General features: G+C 38.3%; 1 protein-coding gene across 1 annotated transcript in view; it reads right to left on the bottom strand.

The window, feature by feature from the left end:
* LRRC72 (leucine rich repeat containing 72) overlaps window positions 1-27,759 on the bottom strand; it is a 41,166-nt gene that overhangs the window by 538 nt on the left and 12,869 nt on the right. Inside the window, exons 4-8 of the mRNA XM_060156135.1 lie at window positions 21,821-21,902; window positions 20,616-20,726; window positions 12,797-12,886; window positions 11,713-11,865; window positions 615-642 (exon numbers count right to left, since the gene is read on the bottom strand). Coding sequence (XP_060012118.1) covers window positions 615-642; window positions 11,713-11,865; window positions 12,797-12,886; window positions 20,616-20,726; window positions 21,821-21,902 — 464 coding nt within the window. The remainder of the gene's footprint in view (window positions 1-614; window positions 643-11,712; window positions 11,866-12,796; window positions 12,887-20,615; window positions 20,727-21,820; window positions 21,903-27,759) is intronic.

Below are 27,759 nucleotides of genomic sequence, written 5' to 3'. Positions count from 1 at the left end.
TTAATTATTATATAACTCTATATTATACTATATTTTGTAAAAGTGCTTGGAGATACTGTTTTTCAAGACTGAATCCAAAGAAAAAATTCCTAAGTGCAATATTAAAACAGAATGATGATTTTAAAATTCATCAATATTCATAAATTTAATGTTTTTCATAGTTTATGAACTATTTCTTTTGAAAATGTAAATTCCAGTGAATATAAAATGTTAATAATTGCTCTCACTGAACATATTTAGGGGAACAGTAAACAAAGAAGTAAAGACCTTCATTTACAATATCAGGTAATTCTTAAGGTTTTTTTTCTATGCTTACTTTCAAGATTTTGTCTTTTTCTTTTTTAACTTTTTTGTCTAACTTCTCCCTCCACCTCACCCCACATTTTCATTTATTTTAGGTTATAATAATAATATTAAAAAATCTAAATATGTCAAATATGAATACATAGTTTGAACTCATATATCACAGGAAGACAGCAATTTTTCTGATCTATTGAAGAGTTAGTCATTTTTTTAACCCATTAAAATCCATTTTGGGAAATGGGAATAATCTAGGGAATCAACACGATTATGAAATAATCTGGTAAGAAAAGTAAAGTTTAAAAATCACTTACTTGTCTACATTATTCGCAAATGCAAAGTCTAAAAGAAAAATTCTAAATTAGTATTTTTCAAATGTTTAGTCAACATTTTAAAACAATGAAATAATGCTATAAAGGAAAAAGTCTAGAGCATAGCTCTCTGGTTTTTGAGCATCATTTAGATAAATAGTTCAATCGGTCAAAATTGCCGTGATACCTAACTTCAAACTCAAATTTTCTTTCAGATATAGTGCCTTAGGTGTGTCTAAGGTTTTAAGGCAAATTCTTTAATACAATACACGTCTCAAAACTCTGAGAACAAAATGCTCAATCAATTTAGTTACCAACGGAATCCAAATGGAAATTTTTATAATTAAGATACTCAGTCTCATGTGCGGAAACGGATCCGTTTTCTTTTTTCAGATAGGCACATGCATCTGTAAATGGACTAATAGACCAAATGAGGAAAAAATATTTAGGGCAGTTTAAACCTCTTGGATTCTTGGCATTAACTTCAAAGACACAAAATAAACAAATCCTAGATCACAAGAATCTACATCTTACCTAGCTTTGGAGCTCAAAGGCTAGTCCTCAAAGCTTGGATTTCTTATGGTATCTTCTAGAGACTGTCATTACTTTGTTTATTCCTCTCCAGAAGGCCCAGTGCCAGGCTAGTGATGGAATGTACCAGCACCTCTTGGGCCAGCAAAGCCCACAGTCTGAGCTCTTGCCAACTCACAGGCAGCAGGGAGCACACAGCCTCTGCCTTAGGAGAGGGGTTCAAGGCATCGTTCCCTTCACAAGTGGCTAACCCAAGTCTCCCATGTCTTTTTTCATCTCCCCAGATTCTTTCTACATTTTTAATTACAAAAAGCTCACATTTTACTTTTGATGAATATAAACAAGAAAATAGTAAAAAGTGAAATCTCCCTTTGACCTGTCCAATTCCTTATATCAGAAGTATCACCGTTAAGAGTTTTGTATGTATGCTTCCAGCCCCCTATGTGCGTATGCACGTGCACTCACGCACATACATATACACAAAGATTTGTTTGCTGACGAAATTCTAATTTTGTCATTATTCTGCATTATATTACTCCACAACATATTTTTTTGTACTCAAAATATACCACGGAATGATTCTAAATCCAATTGTTCATATTGTATGGATGTGCCATAAGCTAACATTCTATGAGTGACCATTTAGATTTTCTGTTTTTCTATTACAAAAAGTTTCAATTAGCACTTTACACATATATTTTTGTTCATGTGTGCAAATACTTCTGTAGGAGACAGATTTCAAATTTAATTGCTGTATTGAATGTGTTGCACATTTTATATACGGGTGGATACTGTCATACTGCCATATGACCTTCCAAGAAAGTTGAACCAGTTTACCCTGGTTCAACTTTCTTGGAAGAGTATGAGTTGTGCTCTTTTCTCCCCTCAACTTCACCAACCTTTTCAGTGTTTGCCTACCTGCAGGATGAAAATGGTATCTCATTGTTTTAATTTGCACTTACTTGCTCACTAGTGAGGCTGATTGTTAGACATCACATTTTTTTCCTTCTATAAATGTCCGTATCTTTTGTGACTAGTTTTCAAATTGATTTATAGGAGTCCTTCGAGATAATGGGCATTAACTTTTCCTATTGTATGTATTGCAAATATTTCTTCCAATTGTGTCTTTTAATTTTGTTCCTGAAATTTGAAGAAACTTCAAGTTGTCCTTGCTTCTCAATCTATTTGGAATACAATTGATTTCTTTCTCATTTTAGGGTTAAGAATAATAAAATCAAAATGTGGTGTTACAATTGCTTTATAAACATTTTCAAGAATAGTTTATTTCCAATAAAAGAATTTAGAGTCCTAAATGTGCATATCACAGTAAGAACAAATATAGAAACTATAAAAACTATAAGGCACAAGTTTTAAAAACTTACATAGTGAGTTTTATTAATTTTATTATATATGTTTGGTTTGTAGAAAATGAGGAGATTGATTACGGTCATGCTGCCAATTTGGGGGAGGCTTATAGTCAGCCTTTCTATGAATTAAGAATGTGAATTAAGAAGAAAAAATTTCAAATGCAATGAAATACTCTCCCTATCCTTTCTTCCCTAATTTTGTTTTTGGAGGTTTGATATGAAAGAAATGTAAAGCACTAAAGGTAGCAATCAGCTATCCTCCTCACACCTGAAAAACTCTCTAGCCCTGAAAAACAGATGGGAGTTACCATATATTGCTTGTTACTGGGTGTATTAGCTATTTTTAAGAGTGGAGATTTTCTATCCCGAGATTCCTTTCCTACCACAGCATAGCTTACCCCCACTAATCCAGTAAACATTCAGTTTGAGCATTAGCTTTTACATGAACTAAAAGAAAAAACAAGGAAGTGGCTGACCAAGAGAACAGTCCAACTTATCATGCAGTTGATATGTGTCAGATCAGGTGTTGCAATGGTTTGCATATTAAGCATCCTAACAGCCAAAGGAAGATATTACCCCCATTTTAAAAAACAGAAAGGTGAAGCAAATTCATGTCCAAAATAAAAATTGTAATTACTAGCAGAGCTGGTGTTCAAATCCAGGAGAATCTGATCTAAACCTTGCGTTCTTGCCTCTACATTGGTTGTTCTCTGGTGGGAGTACGCATCAGAATCACCTGAAAGGCTTGTTAAAACATAGCTTTCTGGGTCCACCCTGAGTTTCTAATTCAGTAGATGTTGTTTGGGGCAAGAATGTGCATCTGTAGCAAATTACTAAGTGATGCTGCTGCTGCTGATTTGGGGACCACACTTCGACAACCACTGCTCTACGCTATAGCCTTCTGCATCCAAAACGTGTCCTCCAGATATTACTTCTATTCTATAGGACATATAGGGGATAAAGGGACACGTTGAATTATACTTTGTGGAAACAATCATACAAATTGAGGCATTCCATAATGTAACTGGCCTGGTCCCTACAAAAAGTCATGGAAAAAATTTAAGACTATTTTATTTTTATTTATTTATTTTTTTGCGATACGCGGGCCTCTCACCGCTGTGGCCTCTCCCATTGCGGAGCACAGGCTCCGAATGCGCAGGCTCAGCGGCCATGGCTCACGGGCCCAGCCGCTTCGCGGCATGTGGGATCTTCCCGGACCGGGGCACGAGCCCGCGTCCCCTGCATCGGCAGGCGGACTCTCAACCACTGCGCCACCAGGGAAGCCCAAGACTATTTTAAAAGAGAAATCTGCCACAACAACCAAATGTAATCGTGAACCTTGACTGGATTCTTGTTTGAAAAAGCAGCTGAGAGACCTTCAAGATGGCGGAAGAGTAAGACGTGGAGATCACCTTCCTCCCCACAAATACAGCAGAAATACATCTACATGTGGAACAGCTCCTACAGAACACCTACTCATCGCTGGCAGAAGACCTTAGACCTCCCAAAAGGCAAGAAACTCCCCACGTACCTGGGTAGGGCAAAAGAAAAAACAGAGACAAAAGAATAGGGACAGACCTGCACCAGTGGGAGGGAGCTGTGAAGGAGGAAAGGTGTCCACACACTAGGAAGCCCCTTCGCGGGCGGAGACGGCGGGTGGCGGAGTGGGGGGGCGCTTCGGAGCCGCGGAGGAGAGCGGAGCCACAGGGGTGCAGAGGGCAAAGCGAAGAGATTCCCGCACAGAGGATCGGTGGCGACCAGCACTCACCAGCCCGAGAGGCTTGTCTGCTCACCCGCCGGGGCAGGCGGGGATTGGGAGCTGAGGCTCGGGCTTCGGAGGGCGGATCCCAGGGAGAGGACTGGGTTTGGCTGCGTGAACACAGCCTGAAGGGGCTAGTTCGCCACAGCTAGCCGGCAGGGAGTCCGGGAAGACTCTGGAGCTGCCGAAGAGGCGAGAGACTTTTCCTTGCCTCCTTGTTTCCTGGTGCGCGAGGGGAGGGGATTCAGAGAGCCGCTTAAAGGAGCCCGGACACCAGAGACGGGCATGAGACGGTAAGGCTGCTGCTGTAGCTACTAAGAAGCCTGTGTGCAAGCACAGGTCACTCTCCACACCCCCCTCCCGGGAGCCTATGCAGCCCGCCACCGCCAGGGTCCCGGGATCCAGGGACAACTTCCCCGGGAGAACGCACGGCGCACCTCAGGCTGGTGCAACGTCACACCGGCCTCTGCTGCTGCAGGCACACCCCCCATCCGTACCCCTCCTTCCCCCCGGCCTGAGTGACCCAGAGTCCCCGAAGCAGCTGCTCCTTTAACCCCGTCCTGTCTGGGGAGGGAAGAAACGCCCTAAGGCAACCTACACGCAGAGGCGGGGCCATATCGAAAGCTGAACGCCAGGTGCTGTGTGAACAAAGAAGAGAAAGGGAAATTTCTCCCAGCAGCCTCAGGAGCAGCGGATTAAATCTCCACAATCAACTTGATGTACCCTGCATCTGTGGAATACCTGAGTAGACAACAAATCGTCCCAAAATTGAGGTGGTGGACTTAGGGAGCAACAATATATATATTATTTTCTTTCTTTCTTTTTGTGAGTGTGTATGTGTATGCTTCTGTGTGTGATTTTGTCTGTATAGCTTTGCATTTACCATTTGTCCTAGGGTTCTGTCTGTCCGTTTTGGGATTTTTTTTTTTTTAGTATAATTTTTAGCACTTGTTATCATTGGGGGATTTGTTTTTTGGTATGGTTGCTCTCTTCTTTCTTTTTCTTTTTTTTAATAATTATTTTTTATTCAATAACTTTATTTTATTATTACTTTTTTTCTTCCTTTTTTTTTTTCTCCCTTTCCTTCTGAGCCGTATGGCTGACAGGGTCTTGGTGCTCCAGTTGGGTGTCAGGCCTGTGCCTCTGAGGTGGGAGAGCCGAGTTCAGGACATTGGTCCACCAGAGACCTCCCAGCTCCACGAATATCAAAGGGCAAAAGCTCTCCCAGAGATCTTCATCTCAACGCTAAGACCCAGCTCCACTCAACAACCAGCAAGCTACACTGCTGGACACCCTATGCCAAACAATCAGCAAGAAAGGAACGCAACCCCACCCATTAGCAAAGAGGCTGCCTAAAATCATAATAAGGTCACAGACACACCAAAACACACCACTGGACATGGTCCTGCCCACCAGAAAGACAAGATCCAGCCTCATCCACCAGAACACAGGCACTAGTCCCCTCCACCAGGAAGCCTACACTACCCACTGAACCAACCTTAGACACTGGGGGCAGACACCAAAAACAATGGGAACTACAAACCTGCAGGCTGCGAAAAGGAGACCCCAAACACAGTAAGTTAAGCAAAATGAGAAGACAGAAAAACACATAGCAGATGAAGGAGCAAGATAAAAACCCACCAGACCTAACAAATGAACAGGAAATAGGCAGTCTACCTGAAAAACAATTCAGAGTAATGATAGTAAAGATGACCCCAAATCTTGGAAATAGAATGGAGAAAATACAAGAAACGTTTAACAAGGACCTAGAAGAACTAAAGAGCAAATAAACAATGATGAACAACAATAAATGAAATTTTAAATTCTCTAGAAGGAATCAATAGCAGAATAACTGAGGCAGAAGAACAGATAAGTGACCTGGAAAATAAAATAGTGGAAATAACTACTGCTGAGCAGAATAAAGAAAAAAGAATGAAAAGAATTGAGAACAGTCTCAGAGACCTCTGGGACAACATTAAGTGCACCAACATTTGAACTATCGGGGTCCGAGAAGAAGAAGAGAAAAAGAAAGGGACTGAGAAAATATTTGAAGAGATTATACTTGGAAACTTCCCTAATATGGGAAAGGAAATAGTTAATTAAGTCCAGGAAGTGCAGAGAGTCCCATACAGGATAAATCTAAGGAGAAACACACCAAGACACATATTAATCAAACTATGAAAAAGTAAACACAAAGAAAAAATTATTAAAAGCTGCAGGGAAAAACAAATAACATACAAGGGAATCCCCATAACGTTAACAGCTGATCTTTCATCAAAAACTCTGCAAGCCAGAAGGGAGTGGCAGGACATATTTAAAGTGATGAAAGGGAAAAACCTACAACCAAAATGACCCTACCCAGCAAGCATCTCATTCAGATTTGACACAGAAATTAAAATGTTTACAGACAAGAGAAAGCTAAGAGAACTCAGTACCAGCAAACCAGCTTTACAACAAATTCTAAAGGAACTTCTCTAGGCAGGAAACACAAGAGAAGGAAAAGACCTACAATAATAAACCAAAACTATTAAGAAAATGGTAATACGAACATACATATCAATAAGAACCTTGAATATAAATGGATTAAATGCTCAAACCAAAAGACATAGACTGGCTAAATGGATAAAAACCAAGACCCGTATATATGCTGTCTACAAGAGACCCACTTCTGAATTAGGGACACATACAGACTGAAAGTGAGGGGATGGAGAAAGATAATCCATGCAAATGGATATCAGAAGAAAGCTGGGGTAGCAATTCTCATATCAGACAAAATAGACTGTAAAATAAAGACTATTAAAAGAAACAAAGAAGGACACTACATAATGATCAAGGGATCAATCCAAGAAGAAGATACAACAATTGTAAATATTTAGGCACCCAACATAGGAGCACCTCAGTACATAAGGCAAATGGTAACAGCCATAAAAGGGGAAATTGACAGTAACAGAACAATCATAGCAGGGGACTTTAACACCCCACTTTCACCAATGGACAGATCATCCAAAATGAAAATAAATAAGGAAACACAAACGTTAAATGATACACTAAACAAGATGGACTTAACTGATATTTATAGGACATTCCATCCATAAACAACAGAATACATTTTCTTCTCAAGTGCTCATGGAACATTCTTCAGGATAGATCATGTCTTGGGTCACAAATCAAGCCTTGGTAAATTTAAGAAAATTGAAATCCTATCAAGTATCTTTTCCGACCACAACGTTATGAGACTAGATATCAATTACAGGAAAAAATCTGTAAAAAATACAAACACATGGAGGCTAACAATACACTACTTAATAACCAAGAGATCACTGTAGAAATCAAAGAGGAAATCAAAAAATACCTAGGAACAAATGACAATGAAAACACGACAACCCAAAACCTATGGGTTGCAACAAAAGCAGTTCTAAGAGAGAAGATTATAGCAATACAATCCTACCTCAAGAAACAAACATCTCAGATAAACAAACTAACCTTACACCTAAAGCAATTAGAGAAAGAAGAACAAAAAAAACCAAAGTTAGCAGAAAGAAAGAAATTATAAAGATCAGATCAGAAATAAATGAAAAAGAAATGAAGGAAACAATAGCAAAGATCAATAAAACCAAAAGCTGGTTCCCTGAGAAGATAAACAAAATTGATAAACCATTGGCCAGTCTCATCAAGAAAAAAAGGGAGAATACTCAATAGAATTAGAAATGAAAAAGGAGAAGTAACAACTGACACTGCAGATATACAAAGAATCATGAGAGATTACTACAGCAACTATATGCCAATAAAATGGACAACCTAGAAGGAATGGATAAATTCTTAGAAAAGCACAACCTTCTGAGACTTAATGAGGAAGAAATGGAAAATATAAACAGACCAATCACAAGCACTGAAATTGAGACTGTGATTAAAAATCTTCCAGCAAACAAAAGCCCAGGACCAGATGGCTTCACAGGCGAATTCTATCAAACATTTAGAGAAGAGCTAACACCTATCCTTCTCAAACTCTTCCAAAATATAGCAGAGGGAGGAACAGTCCCAAGCTCATTCTACGAGACCACCATCACCACGATATCAAAACCAGACAAAGATGTCACAAAGAAAGAAAACTACAGACCAATATCACTGATGAACATAGATGCAAAAATCCTCAACAGAATACTAGCGAACAGAATCCAACAGCACATTAAAAGGATCATACACCATGATCAAGTGGGGTTTATCCCAGCAATGCAAGGATTCTTCAATATACGCAAATCAATCAATGTGATACACCATATTAACAAACTGAAAGAATAAAACCATATGATCATCTCAGTAGATGCAGAAAAAGCTTTTGACAAAATTTAACACCCATTTATGATAAAAACCCTCCAGAAAGTAGGCACAGAGGGAACTTACCTCAACATAATAAAGGCCATATATGACAAACCCACAGCCAACATCATTCTCAATGCTGAAAAGCTGAAACCATTTCCACTAATATCAGGAACAAGACAAGGTTGCCCATTCTCACTACTATTATTCAACATAGTTTTGGAAGTTTTAGCCACAACAATCAGAAAAGAAAAAGAAATAAAAGGAATACAAATTGGAAAAGAAGTAAAGCTGTCACTGTTTGCAGATGACATGATACTATACATAGAGAATCCTAAAGATCCTACCAGAAAACTATGAGAGCTAATCAATGAATTTGGTAAAGTAGCAGGATACAAAATTAATGCACAGAAATCTCTTGCATTCCTATACAATAATGATGAAAAATCTGAAAGAGAAATTAAGGAAACACTCCCATTTACCACTGCAACAAAAGGTACCTAAGGAGACAAAAGATGAGTATGCAGAAAACTGTAAGACACTGATGAAAGAAATTAAAGATGATACAAACAGATGGAGAGATATACCATGTTCTTGGATTGGAAGAATCAACATTATGAAAATGATTATACTACCCAAAGCAATCTACAGATTCAATGCAATCCCTATCAAACTACCACTGGCATTTTTCACAGAACTAGAACAAAAAATTTCACAATTTGTATGGAAACACAAAAGACCCCAAATAGCCAAAGCAATCTTGAGAAAGAAAAACAGAGCTGGAGGAATCTGCCTCCCTGACTTCAGACTATACTACAAAGTTATAGTCATCAAGATAGTATGGTACTGGCACAAGAACAGAAATACAGATCAATGGAACAAGATACAAAGCCCAGAGACAAACCCACAAACATATGGTCACCTTGTGTTTGATAAAGGAGGCAAGAATATACAATGGAGAAAAGACAGCCTCTTCAATAAGTGGTGCTGGGAAAATTGGACAGCTACATGGAAAAGAATGAAATTAGAACACTCCCTAACACTATACACAAAAATAAATTCAAAGTGGATTAAAGACATAAATGTAAGCCCAGACACTCTAAAACTCTTAGAGGAAAACATAGGCAGAATACTCTATGACATAAATCACAGCAAGATCCTTTTTGACCCACCTCCTAGAGAAATGGAAATAAAAAGAAACAAATGGGACCTACTGAAACTTAAAAGCTTTTTCACAGCAAAGGAAACCATAAACAAGGCAAAAAGACAACCCTCACAATGGGAGAAAATATTTGCAAATGAAACAACTGACAAAGGATTAATCTCCAAAATTTATAAGCAGCTCATGCAGCTCAATATCAAAAAAACAAACAACCCAGTCCAAAAATGGGCAGAAGACCTAAATAGACATTTCTCCAAAGAAGATATACAGACTGCCAACAAACACATGAAAGGATGCTCAACATCATTAATCATTAGAGAAATGAAAATCAAAACTACAATGAGATATCATCTCACACTGGTCAGAATGGCCATCATCAAAAAATCTACAAACAATAAATGCTGGAGAGGGTGTGGAGAAAAGGGAACCCTCTTGCACTGTGGGTGGGAATGTAAATTGATACAGCCACTATGGAGAACAGTATGGAGGTTCCTTAAAAAACTAAAAATAGAACTACCATATGACCCAGCAATCCCACTACTGGGCATATACCCTGAGAAAACCGTAATTCAAAAAGAGTCATGTACCAAAATGTTCATTGCAGCTCTATTTACAATAGCCAGGACATGGAAGCAACTGAAGTGTCCATCAACAGATGATAAAGAAGATGTGGCACATATATACAATGGAATATTACTCAGCCATAAAAAGAAACGAAATTGAGTTATTTGTAGTGAGGTGGTTGGACCTAGAGTCTGTCAAACAGAATGAAGTAAGTCAAAAAGAGAAAAACAAATACCGTATGCTAACATATATATGGAATCTAAGAAAGGAAAAAGAAAAAAAAAAAGGTCATGAAGAACCTAGGGGCAAGACGGGAATAAAGACACAGACCTACTAGAGAATGGACTTGAGCATATGGGGAGGGGGAAGGGTAAGCTGTGAGAAGGTGAGAGAGTGGCATGGACATATATACACTACCAAACGTAAAATCGATAGCTAGTGGGAAGCAGCCGCATAGCACAGGGAGTTCAGCTCGGTGCTTTGTGACCACCTAGAGGGGTGGGATAGGGAGGGTGGGAGGAAGGGAGACGCAAGAGGGAAGAGATATGGGAACATATGTATATGTATAACTGATTCACTTTGTTCTAAAGCAGAAACTAACACACCATTGTAAAGCAATTACACTCCAATAAGGATGTTAAAAAATAAATAAATAAAATAAAATTTATAGAATACAGGATCCTAAATGGGTCAAAAATCTAAATTCACTAGGGCATGTTACTAAACCTAATAGCAGGTTTAGCTGTTGTGACCAAATAAACATATTTCTTTAAAAAGAATTGCAGAACAAAAGATAGATGTATTCTCGAACACTGAAAATATCATTGAACCTTACACTAACCTTGGACACTGTATACTCTTTGTTGTGTGAGAAAAGTTAACCTCTTTTTACTTAAGTCACTGTAGTTGGATTTCTGTTACATACAAGAAATTAAATTCCATCTAATGAAACATTACTGAAGATATTCAGGTTATACTTGCATATGATCACCGTCTATGAGAGTACAACAAAATAATAGTGCTTATTTCTAATTGGAGGAATTGCAGATGATCTTTATTTCTTCTTTATATTTTTCTATATTATCAAAAACTTATAGCCTTAATTGTTGAAATTATCCAGTGTCAATCGTAATAATAGCAATTGCAGCTTATTCATTGAGCCCATTATGCTGTGCTAGATACTGGGGTAAGGACTTCAATGTATTATCTCGTTATAACATTACCTTATTTAATACACACAAATGAAGATGAAAGTTATATATTTAGGTAGGCTAATAAAATTGGAAAATATTTATTTCACTACATAACTTTAGCTTATTGTAAATTGAAGTTATTATTATAACTAAATTAACCAAAAGTTTGAGGAGTTTTCATTTCATTTTTTTCATTTTTTCTAAATACCTGAAGGTACTCTCTGGGCTGGTTTTTGCTTAAGTGGTGATCTTGGATTCCATGAGGCATCTACTTTTCCTCTGAATGCTACTGATTGAACAATATGAGACTTTTTATGGTTAAAAATCGTAATCATTGATCTTCTTTCTTTTTCTGTAACTTCTGATAAATGCAAAAAGTAATGTTATTATATAACATTATAAATAGATATGCAGAGTGATTCAAAATAGAATTACTTTTAAAAATGGATTTATCCCATGTTGTATGTGAACATCCTGTCAAAATTAATTTGTAAAAAGTTATTTCCATAGTCTTACAAGTGCTCAATATATGTCCCTCATGTCACAAGGCACAAATCAATCCTATCGCATCACATTCTAACACATCACCATGGATGATTGAAATTGCAGCTGTGCTACATCCCTTCTTTTCCTCATGGCTATGAGGAAGAAGAGGAATAAACATAAGGTTTTAATATATTCTCATTTAGAAGTTACTCAATTATAAGTTATTAAGAATGTTCAAAGCTATAGAAAGGTAAGTAGATAGGTGATAAAGAACTTCTGGGTAAAATAGACCTCAAAAAATGTAAAATGTAATGCACTGAGGTTGATTTTTCTTTTTTGTGGCTTATATAAATCAGACATACTAGTTTATGTACAATGTCTAAAAATATATCACATAGAAGTTATTATATATGTTTTAGTATATATATACATACATATTTACAGAATTTCAAAGAATATGACTTTTAGAACTTAAATAGGCCTATGAGGCTTAGTCCAATTGTCTCATTTTTGAAATAAAAAATTAAGGGTGCCGGGGGGTCAGTGAATTGGCATTCAACACATTACTGTCAAAACTAGAATCAAAAGGAGACATTTCCTCATGCTCAGTTAGATGGCCTTTCCTATAAAGTGGTCAACAGACATGAATTCCTAAACTATAGCAAATTTCATACAGCAAAAATTTCAAAAATAAATAATTGAAAAACTTTACAAAGACAATTATTTCCAAAAAACATCAGCAGTTTAAACCACTGAGTTATAAGACTGACTCTCAAATATTTCTCTGCAAGAAGAGGTGTTCTTACGATTTCCGTCAAGCAACTCTACTCCTGGAAGGTGGTAGATTGTGTATAAACGGTACAAGTTATATTGGCATAAAGGGTTTTGGTAGAGAGCTGCAAAGAAAGAATCCAAATTAAGATGTCAGGTTTCGAAATCAGTTACATTTATCACTTGATAAAATATGAGAAATTGCAAGATTAATATAAAACATAACAGTATGTAAAGCTCTGCTTCACAGACCAATGGTTTCACCAAACCCTTACTTATTCATCGCAGGACTTACTTTTCCTATCTGTTAAATTCATTCATTCAACGAATATTTTCGGAGTGCTTACTATCTACTAGGAACTGTGCTAGGTGCTGAGGACATATCTTTGACCCAAATCTGTCACAAATGAGGAAACGTTTAACATGTCCGTAAATTAATCAGTAAAGAAAGAACTCAATATCAGCTCTAGAGGGTTCTTGATGCTGCTCTTTATTAAAGTATTTGTTCATTAGTTCTCTTCTTCCAGTCTCAAAGGGCACATGGGTACCTGCGTGGAGATGGGCAGAGTTGTGGCACACTGTTCTATTATAATTTTCTTCCTCGGCTTCACACCATTGCACCTAGTTCAGAACATATAAATGCCAGTAGCAGCTTCAGATCTCAGCAGGAGTAGAGGTGAAGAGATGCGGGTTTTACATCTCATCTACCTCTGGCCAGGCACAGGGGACTCGGATTTCCTTGTGCGCAGGTGCTAGGATACTTAATGAACCAGGCTGGAGGTGGGAGGCATGCTGATGCGGAAGAGCTCCAGGCGCTTCTGACACGACATCCCTTAGGCATCAGCACGTAGGTATATTTTTTAAAATCTTCAGCTAGAAGTTGTATTTTATTTCCATGGAAAAGGTACTTTCCCTATTCTTTCTTAGATAATATTAAACAGGGTTATTGCAATACAATTTGAAATAAAACTCTTATAATTTCCACTTGGATATCTTTAGCTATTGTATTCCACCTACACGTAATTTCTAGAAAATACTCCTGGAAAAGAGGAGAACCACTAGATGGCAGTAGCAGAAAGAGCTCCAGCTTGTGTACAAAAACATCACTCAACAACATGGGGCTCATTTAACGTACATTTAAATCTAGGAGTACTGCTGTAGCATTTGACTAGTTATAAAATACAAAGAGGTTTGATAAAAGCATGAAAGTATTAAGCATTAGAAAGCCAGAAAAAACTGATGAATATTTATAAAGAAGAGCTTGCAACATAAAGAAGAGGGGGTCAAGGGGGATGCTTGAAAGACAACAAACTAGATAAAAACTGAAGAAGTTAACCATCTGAATGTTTTCTCTGCAGGCAATAAAATATTCTGATATTTGTTGTATAAGCACAAACTTTTCTGGCTAATAAAATCGTTATAGGTAGCTATTCGCTGTGGAAAACATGAGCTTTAGAGGGACTTAAAGCAGGCAATGGAAGACACCTGGTGCATAAGAAACAAAAGTTATAAGAGGAAAGGCAAAAAAGAAAATGTAGAGCCAGGGGCAACAAGAAAATTTAAAAGAAAGGAAATATGTATGTATTGGGGGAAATGAGAGGAAAAATGAAATGGATATTTTTCAAGATTTCTTAAGTGACAAAACTGGTTTGAATTTTAATCTCAAAAGAGAAGGAATTTAAAGTGGTAGCAAATAATTATAACTACAGGACAGGGAATAGAACGGATGTATACTAAACCAGTAATAAGGACAGATTTTAAAAGATCCACAGGGATCATACCTTGTAGTTTGAGCCAGACAAAGAAGGAAAAAGGTCACCCTTCAAGGGTATAAAAGCAAAACACGGCCTTCCCTGGTGGCGCAGTGGTTGAGAGTCCACCTGCCGATGCAGGGGACACGGGTTTGTGCCCCGGTCCGGGAGGATCCCACGTGCCGCGGAGCGGCTGGGCCCGTGAGCCATGGCCGCTGAGTCTGCGCGTCCGGAGCCTGTGATCCGCAACGGGAGAGGCCACAACAGAGAGAGGCCCGTGTACCGCAAAAAAAAAAGCCAAACGCAATTGTTTCTTGCAGTGGCTTCTCCCGCTGCAGAGCACCGGCTCCGGACGCGCAGGCTCAGCGGCCATGGCTCCCGGGCCCAGCTGCTCCGCGGCACGTGGGATCTTCCTGTACCTGGGCACGAACCCGCGTCCCCTGCATCGGCAGACGGACTCTCAACCACCGCGCCACCAGGGAAGCCCATTAAAACACAATTCTTTTTAATGAGAGTTCAGGAGGGAGAAAAATTCACAGATGCTTTAGTGCAGAAGTCTGCTCTGTGGTTACTGTCTTGGAGAATAACATCTGACACCTCATAACACTATCCTACATTATAGCAGCTGGGAGTAGAGTCTGCCTTTGCATATGATGTTAATGGAAAATGTACCAACATCTTTCAATGATGTTTACTTTTAGGATACACTTCATATTCTCTTTTCCCTCTGAGAACACTACTATTTAATTTCTTTTCTTGGTTTTTCTTCCTAGTGCTTAGTTAAATAACTGCTTTACATAAATTTTAAAACTTCTGGCTTCAGCTAAACAAATCACCAAGTTTGGATTTACTACTATTACATTACTTATTAAAAAGTTGTCATAATACTAAAAACTTGATGCACTTATTGTGGTTCAACATTCATCTCATCATAAAATAAAATCTAAATGACAGCAAGTCAGAAAACTGGGCTATTAAGCCTAGTCTCTGACTAAATTAACTTAAAAACATAATTAGAATTAAATAATTTAAAAAGAATTTCATTTTTATTATTCTTCACTTTTTTTCTTACTCTTAAATGTTAGAAGGAAGCAATCTTATTTTTAATTATCTTTTTCCCCTCTATACTATTAAGCATTTAACATTTTGGATTTATGAGTTTTGGATTGATGCTACTAAAATTACCATAAATAAAGTTTCTAAGATATGATATTCGTTTCCTGTGTCTGAAAGTTCTGAAAACCTTCTATGATGTATGGGTACATTCCTTTAGAAACTATGAAGCGAAATTGTTTACACTTTCACTTTCAATAGGTTAATACTATTTAATCCACCTTCCCTCTAGGCTACTTATAGAGTACACCTTGGTGGCGCCAGCACTGTCTTGCTTATCTTAATTTGGGATTCTGGGTCTAAGCAATTTACATTTACCCAATAATATAGCAAAATGTTTCTACTACCTTACTGCACAAGCTTGAGTTACATGAGTCACATGTGTGAAGCTACTTCTTATTGAAAGAGAAGAGGGAAAAAAAGTCATCTAAATAATTGGCTCCAGTTAATTTTTTTTTAACTTTTAAGGCAAAATTTAAAAATCACCATTTAAATGAACCTGGATGTTTTTTAGACCACCTTTGAAGAAAGTTGATGTAATTAATAATGTACCAACATATCCATTTTAATAGATAGGAAAACGATGTAGAGAAGTTAAAAGCAGCTCCATCTGTGCCCACACAGAACAGCCTGTGGAAAGAAGCTCAACTGTCAATGATCAGACAGAGGTTCTGGCTCAAGGTTACTTAGTAAGGTCAGCATCTCCATTGTCACCATCTCATTTTAACTAAAATCTCTGGGCCACAGCATACCACATGATTGTACTGAATATGGAAATGATCCCTGATTTTTAAAAGGCAAACTTGGACTAAAGCAAGGGTTAGGAGAGTGAGGGATGCTGTTTCAAGACAAACAGCAGTGAAAGACCCAGTTGGCTCTTTTTATTGAGTGGACTGTTCTCTTGTGTTGTTTGGGAGGAGTGGTCCCACCTTGAGGGGCATTTCAGGGTAAAGAGTCTCAGATGAACAGACCACTGAGACCATAGTCCCACACTGACCTCTCAGCATCCCTCTTCACTCCCTGGCTAGTTGCCATCAGCAGTGGACTGCGGCCAAATGAGGAAAGGCAGGACGTGCTTAAGAGCATAATCTGTGAAAAATGGAGACCTTCTCTTTGAAAGGGGCACTTCCTGTCTCCAAGGGTGAATCCTTAAGTCTCTGCTAGGAAGCAAGTCTTAACAATTACGGAATGTAGGAGTTCAAGCATACTTTCCAATACTGGAGCTTAATGCAACATAGAGAAAATTTGAGAAAAATGAGGAGACTAAAGATTTAGGAACAGGAGAATGGGTTAAGTATTTTGTTGCTGTTGTCGGTGGTATTTTTTCTCTCTGCGCTGGGAAAGAGGCAGGGAGACTGAAGGTTAGTGAAAGTCCGCAGCCACAAGCAAATCTTTGACACATGCAGATTTAGAAAGAGTTTGGAGGAGGGAAGGGAAGAGGAAAATGGAGCCAGAGGGGGAGGGTGTGGAAAGGTAGACTGCCTGGAGAGAAAAGGTGTGGCCCTCCTGACTCAGCCTGGAAGTCAAGAATTCCAGTTTGTAGGACCTCACACTCTGCAGCTGGTTTCAGGCCTCCCTGAAGCTCCCAGCCATGTGTATACTGGGTAATCTCTTGGCAGTTCTCCTCATTGCCAGTGGAGGGTGCAATGCTGAAATGGGTTAGAGGTTTACCCTCCAGGCTATTTTCTCACCCTACGAAGAACTGTAATTGAAGTGGAATAATAATAATAATATTTTAGCGTTTTAAACAGTTTCATAACTTGAAAAGAAAAGTTTTAACACTTGAAAATACATGGGGGACTTCCCTGGTGGCGCAGTGGTTAAGAACCCGCCTGCCAATGCAGGGGAGAGGGTTCGAGCCCTGGTCTGGGAAGATCCCATATGCCACGGAGCAACTAAGCCTGTGAGCCACAACTACTGAGCCCGCGTGCCACAACTACTGAAGCCTGCGCACCTAGAGCCCGTGTTCCACAACAAGAGAAGCCACTGCAATGAATAGCCCACGTACCACAACAAAGAGTAGCCCCCACTCTTCGCAACTAGAGAAAGCCCACGTGCAGCAACGAAGACCCAACACACCCAAAATTAAATAAATAAATTAATAAATTTACATATTTTTTAAATACATGGATTTCTTATTGTAGTTAATGAGCTGAATCTAATCTGTGATTGCAAAGGAGGCTCATAGGAACTCAATCAGGTGACATTACTGCACAATATAATTAGTAGCTAGTAAATGCCAACATTTTTTTCTTAATTTTTTTAAATTTATTTTTGGCTGTGTTGGGTCTTCGTTGCTGCGCACAGACTTTCTCTAGTTGCAGCGAGCAGGGGCTACTCTTTGTTGTGGTGCCCAGGCTTCTCACTGTGGTGGCTTCTCTTTGCGGAGCACGGGCTCTAGGCGTGCGGGCTTCAGTATTTGTGGCACATGGGCTCAGTAGTTGTGGCTCGTGGGCTTAGTTGCTCCGCAGCATGTGGGATCTTCCTGGACCAGGGCTCGAACCCGTGTCCCCTGCATTGGCAGGTGGATTCCCAACCACTGCACCACCAGGGAAGTCCACCAACATTTTTTTGTATAATATCTTTAACCAAAATAGGGCAAGCGTTCAAACTGTGCATATTTGTTACCAAAAATTTTCAGAAAATGCATTTTTGTGTAACCTGACGCAGCATTTTCTCCATTTCAAAAAATAATCCCTCTACAAGATTCTCAGTTGGAACAATTTATAGTCACTATGATTTTAAGTAGAGGTCATTTAAAATGTTGTGACAGGCAATGATATGGACCTTATACTACCAGGCTGACCTAACAGCCTTTCAGAGAACTAGAAAAGGCACTCCTGCACCCCACCTCAGGGCTGACACCATTCTGCGCCCACATACACGGCTGGTAAGGCAGGCAAGGGCTGAATTTCAGACTCCATTTACCCCCCTTGCCGCCAGGCACTTTTGTTTAAGGCATAACACTATTGACTATGATGGGGCAACCTTGATTGCTAACCGCCAAATCTTACATTGTAAAATAAGCTTGCTTAAATTATTCAGTTCTTACATTTAGCAAATTGTCCAATCAGTTTTGCATCGAGCCCCCTCAGTTCTGTAAGAAATATTTAGGCTGAGAGTTACAAAACTATAAGCTCCATAAAGGTCTAGATAGGGTCTTTCTTGTTTACTTTTGTATCTCCATCTAATAGTGTCCTTAGTGAATGCATGATAAATATTTATTGAATGAATGAATGATAAACAAAAGAAACAAGGCATGAGTTTAAGTTTCAACATTCCTTAGTAGTCTGGTTAAAGCTCTGAGCCCTGCATTTCTACCATTAAAGAGGGAATAATTCTAATCACATCATTGGATTGCTATGAAGATTTAAATGAGAATATAATAAGAAAGCATTTTCTCAACATTCAAACATGTTATTATAATTATTATTCAAAATGTCAGTTTTTTAAAAATCTATTTACCAATCAGCAGAATTTCTAGACTGTGTGCATCTTAATTCATTATCTAATTTACATAAACCATAATAAAACAATTTTTTGTTGTTACTCCTTCAAACCAATTAATGCTTTACAGAGTTAGCTTAATATTTGAAGCAATCCTGAGAGGTAGTTATTAGCCCATTTTACAGAAAAATGAAGGTAAGAGAGAGTTCAAGATCTAGTATAACCAGTCTTTTAATCATTTAAAGACATTTTAAGCATTTGTTCAGCACAGAAAGGCCAGGTAATTCAAATATGCAGGCCAATCCTGATAAGTCTTTCACAGACCTTATCACGTCTCAAAAATGAGCATTGAATTCCTTAGAACTTGGGGTACTTTTAATAGTTGGGTTTAAAGAATCTTACCTATAAGAACTTAAATCATTTCTCCTTAATATAGTAGGTATAACTGATTAACACTCAAAATATTTGAAAATTTTAATAACTATGTATTGAGCTGATTAGAAGCTCCACCATCAACACCACTTTACACATATTCAAAACACTATCTTTGGCAATTCTGAGAAATGAATAGAAAATAAATAGGAAAAAACCATCTATTTTATGACCTTGTATAAAGAAGTCTACAAACTCTGAAGTTTGAAAACCCATTCACTGCTCTGAGTCTTTTCCCTTGGTCCACCTAGAACCATTTGTTCTGAATTGCAATCGTGTACCAGTTTATTTACCCTTCGACACTATAAGCTTAAAAACAAACAAACAAACCAAACAACTATAAGCTTATTGAGAGTAGGAACTGTGTATTATCTATTTTTCCAACCCACCTCACACCTTCTTCAAATACTGAGGTCAGTTCCTTGCTGGGTGCGATTCAATATATATGAATTGTTTGCTGTTCACCCAATAGGAAGATTACATTAAAACGTGCTCTTTTTTTAAGTGTGGGGGGAGGGAGTGTCAGTTTTACTAATATAATTCACATATCACACATATCACACAATCACACATATCACTAATTTTAAGTATACAATTCATGGTTTTTAGTATATTCATAGAATTGTGCAACCATCACCAAGTTCAATTTTAGAACATTTTCATCACCCTGAAAAGAAACCCCAGACTGTCACTCCCCAGACCCTCATCCCCCCAGCACTGGGCAGCCACTATTTAAAAACAGTTACCTCTCAGTGTTGCTGTCTCGATATATGTGCCCATTCTGGACATTTGTATAAATAAATGGAATCATATAATATGTGCTAAAACTGCCTTTAGAGGTAAAACCAAAAACACAGATTTAAACATGTACCTCCTTCTCTTTTTGCTTTCATCATTTCCATTTGGCATGCCATATCATTTCACAAAAACTGTTTTTCTACCTGTTGTTCTTTCAAAAATGTATTTTTAAAAAGAAAAAGATCTAGTCTTGTTTTCAGGAAACTAAGTAGTTTTGTTATAAACACTGATCTAATTTAAATTCAAAAAATGAAAAAATGTCCTGTGTTATCACTATTTTAAGTTATGGCTATATAAAAGTGCAAATTAATACTTAGGGTCTTCAGATTTAGCATTCCCTTTAATTCCTTTACTGTTGCCTCAATGTTTGTTAACTCATTGTGGTGCAGCCGGAGTATATGCAACGAATGCAAAGAGTGCAGGCCTAAAAGAAATTAAAATATTTGTATAAGATTTTAAACATTTTTAATGCTAATTAAACATGCTACCTAAGCAAAAGCAAAGAATACGTTACATCTGGTGAAGGGAGGAATTATTAATAATATGATGAATTATCATTAAGAATACAACAAAGCATAACAATTCAAATAAGTGACTGTAATTTGGGAATATAGAGCCAATTTCTTTCCACTGTTTTTTTTTTTTCTGTAGCAATGATTTTGTTTGATTCTGAAGGGGTTATTTTCGTTATCCTTATTTTGTTGGTTTTGTTTTGCCAATGTTGCTTAGTTTATAGTGCCAATCCAGGAAATGGTTATTCAAATCAGTATCTCCCCCAAACTGCTCAACTAAATATTTTCTTTACACAATGGGAAGCCAAATATTCCTATCATCTTATTGATTCTAAATTGCACATTTTCCCACATTTTTAACATAAGTGAAAGTGTGTTGTATCTTTGCAATAACGACATCGTAGTTGAGTTGGCAAGGTTTCCTTTCTTCATGGAACAAGGAATCATACTGGATCTCAAAATTTATGATATTTCAATTCTGCAGCATGTAATACAGAAGAAAAATGTTTTGTACCATACTTCTTTGTATCTCATGATCCTAGTATATCATGTACTTTTATACCAGGCTTGAAATTGTCAGTTTAGAGATTGTTGCAGGTACAAAATTAACTCAGAGAAATTTGGCTGGGAAAAATTACAGCCTGTAAAAATATTTAAAACTATTTATGAAGTCATTATTTTTTATTAATGCTCCCAAACATTAAAATTTGCTTCCACAATATCTAGTTTGTGTCCAACTGTGCAGTAGAATGGCAAAATTTCTATGCTAAAAAAATATTCTTTTACGTCTTGAATAAGATACATGACAATATTGAGCTAAAACCATAATCAAACAGCACATCTTAAAATGATATGTACACAAGAACATTAAAAAATAACAGCTTCCATCGTATATTTTCAACAGAAATGTTAAAACAGATTATTGCATGCCATGAGCAATACCATAGTTGAAAGTTATTATTTAATTGAAAATCAATTCAATCAAAAGACAAAATTTAAGACATACCTTGTATATCAAATATTGCATTGTTGTTTAGGTATAGTTCTGCCAGACAACAGTTTCTAGTTATAAATGTTATTCCATGGAGCTGAAAATGAGAGTTAGAGAACAATATTCTTTCTACAATAATTACATGTAATTACATACAGATATAAAAATTTAGTAAGAACCACAGAAGTTCAGCATTTGCTGTTTTTATTAATTATGTGCAACCTTTTGATCTGGGCCATGAGTTTATGTCTGGATTGCCTTTGAAGATACGTATGATAAAAAGGGTGCTTTTAGCTAACTTAATACTCAAACTTCTCTTACCACGTCTCCACCAAACTCCCTGAAAGGTTTTCAAAGCCTCTGGAATCTGGCCTATCCTTTTGCTCTCACAACCTTCCCTACATTTCTCTGCCCTATAGTCACATTGGATTTGGCTCCATATATCCACTAATTCACCATCACATATTATTAAGTGCCTATTATGTGCCAAGGGCTCTCTCCTCCGATAATGCTGAATCGTTTCTGCATCTGTGTATGAGTCACGATTTCTCTTTGCCTGCATGGCTTTTCCTCCTGGTACATTTCTGATTATTCTTAAGGAACTGCCCTAGGCTGGCAAGGCCTATCCAACCATGCCTGAGCAGGCTGCCACAAGAAGTTTCCACTGCTCCAGGGATTTGTTGAGACCGTTCTTTGATCTCTTTGCATCTCACTGCTGTCTTCTTGCTCTGTTTTGACCCACTTTTTGTTTCTCTAAACTTCCACCTGCTCCAGCATTTTAAGTCAGATCTCCTGAGAGATGGTCTAATTCTGCAGTCAATGCTCTACCTCCCCTCCCCAAGCTCTACCTCCGAGATTGTCTAATTCTGAATTCCCTTTCTTTATGCCCCAGTCTATGAACCATCTCCTCTTCTCAGGCTCACTGTCCTTTGGGTCAACAGATCTCAGCTTAGCCGAGGACTCTGTAATCTGACCACACAGGAGGTCAGTGCTAACAGCTCAACCGGCCACCATCCCCAAGGAGAAGACAAGGCACAGAATAATCCTGTTACTTTACAGCTCATCTTTTTTTAAATAAGGCCTTTCCTGACAACCCCCATGCCCATGAATCTTCCTTTTCTTGTCCACATCCAACACCTCCTATGACTTGTGCAATTACTTGATCACTAGTTTTGTGTCTTCCTTAAGGAAAGAAACGATGTTTCTTCAGTCTGTTATCCTTCCCACCTCTCCATTCTCCTAATGATATGGTGAAGCTGCATCTTACTTTTAAGATTAGATTAGAAATTCGGTGTACTGTAAGAATTGAAACTAGTCAAAACACTCTTGAAAATTCCTCAAATGCACCATTAAAGTACATGATAGGAGTATTTAAACTGAATTCAGAAATGTTTCTGTTACCCTGCAAGGAGAATCCCACTACTTTTTTAAAAATATTGACTTTATAACCTCAATAGAAATTGACAGATTTGTTTGAGTTATGAGGATGAGGCATGGTAGAGTCTTAACGTGGGGCTGGTATGTTCTAAAAGCAGCCCTTAAGTTAAATGTAACAAGGCTAAATTTACGGCTTAATACAGGATCTAGCAGGGAGAAGAATCATATGAAATAGTTATTGATCAAGTGCTTCCTAATTTATATATACAGAAATATATGCTTATGATTGTAAATTAGTTTTACATGTTTATTAAAGCCTATCACAGTAACTAGTGTCGTCAGTTAAACAGAACTGTTTTGACCTTTGATTGGTTGATTCAGATAGACAGATGCCAACCTGTCTGATTTAGTGAGGATTTATTGGAAATTTTACTCATGCCCTCTTGTATCTCAGAAAAGCTATTTTAGATTTGTAATCAAAGTTTGAAAATGGGTTTCTTTAATGAATTTTCTTTAATTTTTTCTTATATTTGTAACAGTCACAAATTATGAAGCTATAAAAGGCACATGTGCTGCTCATCTCATTGTCTCACAGTCTCATCTGTACCTAATTACGTGAGCACTCATGCAGGAGAACCACCAGTAACTGCACTTCAGCTTTGTTAAGTCACAAAAGGAGCCATGTTTCCCCCAGGTAGGAGAGACCCTTCAACACAGTGAGGGGTGGGTCCCAGTTGGCTTCATATCCCTTTCTACTCTTCCTGCTGGCCTCCTGACAGCAACTCACTACCTTCCATCCACTCCCTGATCTAACGAGAGCCACACCTAACATCAGCCTAGAAAGAGAACACCGGGGCAAACCACGACTTTTTCTTCTCTCTTTTTTCCCAGTTGCCTGCTCAACCACACATTAACAGAACATTCTAATTAGTTGAGGTTTTAATTTCTCTTGCGTTACACATTAATTCAAGAATGCTAATAAACTCAACCATTTCATCTTGACTATAGAATAATAATTTTCCCAAGAGCATTAACATATTTGGACCATGATTATTGGAATTTTAAGATTGTACCTTTTGTTGGGGCGAAATGAATGGGAGGAATGTAGTGAAAAGAGATAAGGCCAGATCATGAGAATCTTGGGGAACTAATAAAAGATTTTGTGCAGAGGAGTGTTATTGCCCAGTTTTATTTTGGAAAAAAAAAAATGACAGGGAAGAGTACTATTTAGAGGGGATAGTAAGTATAACAGCAAGAGATGAACAAAAATGGTGTTATGCTAATTCCAAAGAATATATGGGTCCCAGAGTAGAGTAATAACAGTGGGAGAAGACCAAAGTAGAGGGAATTGAGAGATAATTCCAAGGCAGAATTCACAGGACTTAAATAGACATTGCAATGTACCACGTTGTTGAAGTCAAGATGTAGGAATGGGAGTTGGAAGACATGCTGATTGTTCTGACACTCAAACCATTGTTAAAGTAAAATGTTATTATAATTATCATTTAGGAAAATCTGTACTACTGAGTCTAAGGACTGCCATAGGATTTATGCTGAATGTGACATTCCACAAATCATGTATCTTACCTCAGGGCTTAGCACATAGCAAGGGCTCAATAAACGATAGCTTTTATTATTTACTATTTAACCATTATTATTTTTCATAGAGCTGAGAGCACTTACATTCAAGGTAAAGCTCTTACACGTAACTGCTGAGGTACTAGTGGGGAAAATTTTACACCAGCATGAATTTAAAATTAAGGAGGCATTCTTTTAGAGCAGGATTTCTCAACCTTTACAGCTATTGACATTTGGGGCCAGATAATTCTTTGTTGGGGGGCTGGGGAAGCTGCCCTGTGGATTGTAGTATGGTTGGCAGCATCCCTAGCCTCTACCCACTAGATGCTAGGAACACACACACCCCAGTTGTGAAAATCAAAAAGGTCTCCAGACATTGCCAAATGTTCTCCTTGTGTGTGGGAGGTGTGGCAGGGGTTGCAAAGTCGCTCCTAGTTGAGAACTGCTGGTTCAGAGTCAAGGGGACAAGCATATCTTTTTTTTTTTTTTTCTTTTTTTTGCGGTACGCGGGCCTCTCACTGTTGTGGCCTCTCCTGTTGCGGAGCACAGGCTCCAGACGCTCAGCGGTCATGGCTCACGGGCCCAGCCGCTCCGCAGCATGTGGGATCTTCCCGGACCAGGGCACGATCCCGTGTCCCCTGCATCGGCAGGCAGACTCTCAACCAGTGCGCCACCAGGGAAGCCCTCTTTTAAGTGCTTATTATGACCCAAGCACTAAGCTAGATGTTTTCACCATTATCTAATATGATCCTTCCAATAGCCCATGTTGTTTCCTTCCCTTATTTACCTAGGAGGAAACTGAGGCTAAAAGAAGTTAAAAAACAACTTTCTCAAGACAACAGAGCAAGGGTTCAAACTCAAGGCTATATGACTTGGATCAAAAGTTGGTGTATAGGGCTTCCCTGGTGGTGCAGTGGTTGAGAGTCCGCCTGCCGATGCAGGGGACACGGGTTCGTGCCCTGGTCTGGGAGGATCCCACATGCTGCAGAGCGGCTAGGCCCGTGAGCCATGCCGCTGAGCCTGCGCGTCCGGAGCCTGTACTCCACAATGGGAGAGGCCTCAACAGTGAGAGGCCAGCGTACCGAAAAAAGAAAAAAAAAAAAGTTGGTGTATAGTACACCATACATTATTGTACATTATTTTAATGTGGAAAATGTTATTATAAATAAGTATTTTGATTATGTTTTAGATGAAGACGTTTATAAACAATGACCTTGCCAGAATAGGTATTTTTATTTAAATTTAGTTTGTAAAAGTTGTCAACTGTTCAGTTTTTGCTACATGGTAGAAACTCAGATTCCATTTTGGACAGTTGCTTGGTGAGGCGTTATATACAGGTTTCTCATCAAATGCTTACTCTAATCTGTGACACATGAAATACACCCAAGTAACGCTAGGTCTTCCAGAAATAGAAGGATACCAGCATTGTGACAACAATATTATGAGCTCACTACTAAACGTCTGTAAAAGAAAAATTTTGAGGTAATGACCCAAAACACAAACAGATCAAATGTCTATATACCTTTGAAACTGTAGTATAAAATGCAAATCACTTAGATCACTCGTCTGAGCAGACCCAGCTTCTTTTCTTAGGAAAGCTGGAGAAGATGAACTGACCTAAAATTCCCTCAGTCAGCCTTGCTAAAAGATGAGACAAGGCAGGGAGTCTTCAGAAGGCCTCAGTTAATACGCACCTAAGAGCAGCTGCCTCCCACTAATTACATCAGCGGAGATTAGAAACAGATGACCCAGAAAGAGAGGAGCTGCAGGACTAGTACATATCTATGCAGTACAAGGAGAAAGCAAACCCTCGGAGAGCATAATGAAGGAAGCAGGGCAGCCTGAGCAAACCTAGGAAGGCTGGGGCATTGCACGTCCTCAGAAACAACTTGTACCTATCTAATTTGCTGGTTCCAGGTCAGACCAGAAGCTCCAGTTTTATCATCCACTACATAATAATGGGGAGAAGTGTGCACCCTTCAAGCACGTTAGGCTCCAAGCACACCAAACTACATTCATCCTTTGTCTCCCCAAACCACTGCTTTCTCTCATTCCATTCCAGGCAGTTTGCAACCACAGTTTCCTCACCAGGAGTACAGCCACACCTTCTGCCCTTCCTAATTCTATCACTAGGGCAGGCACCATCACATTTATTTTTATATTCTATCAGTAGCCTGCAAGTACGGAATAAACCATATTACAGAGGATGCTTTGGGCTCCAAGTAACTCCTAAGCTCAACTCAAACTGGCACATAAATTAGAACACTTATTATCTCACATATCAAGGAGTCCAGAGGTTGTGAGAGCTTCAGTCTGAATACCTCAATGCTTCTCTGAGCTCTGCTTTTCTCACAATGTTGGACACATCCACAAGTTGATAGGATGGTTCCTGGCTTACTGGCCAGGCAAGAAAACATCCAGAGGGAACAAGGGACCTCTCTTCTAGTGCTCTTTTTCAGGAATAAGGAAACCTTTCACAGAAGCCTCCCAGCAGCTACCTCCAATATATCTATTACGACAGCCGGGTTATGAGCCAATTCATTGACTAGCCACTCACAAGGAAGATGGGATTATCCTGATTGGTTTAAACAGTTCAGGCTCCACCTCTTGGAACTGGGAATGGAGCCACCTACCTGACTAAAAAGAAGTATGTACCAATACCTTAACCCAGATTCTGCTGTATAGGTAAAAGAATAGAATGGATAATGAATGGACAACCAATAATGGTCAGTACATACATCTCAACAAAGTTGTTGATTGAATAAATGAATAAACAAAAAAAGGTGTGTTCATTTTATTTTACTATTTTGTGCCTTACTTGTTCCTAAATAAAGGGTAGCCTAATATAATGTAAGAACAATGCTGGTCACAAATTTAGATCACTGTTAACAAAACATTACAATTCTAAATATTTGTATTCCTTTGTCGATGTTGATGATTTTCACCATGATTCTTCATACCATTTCTATTCTGGCAAAGTAACTTCTTAGTGGTCCACC

This window comes from Lagenorhynchus albirostris, chromosome 8 (assembly GCF_949774975.1).
Source record: "Lagenorhynchus albirostris chromosome 8, mLagAlb1.1, whole genome shotgun sequence".
NCBI lineage: Eukaryota > Metazoa > Chordata > Mammalia > Artiodactyla > Delphinidae > Lagenorhynchus > Lagenorhynchus albirostris.
This window is presented reverse-complemented; position numbering and strand designations above follow the sequence as displayed.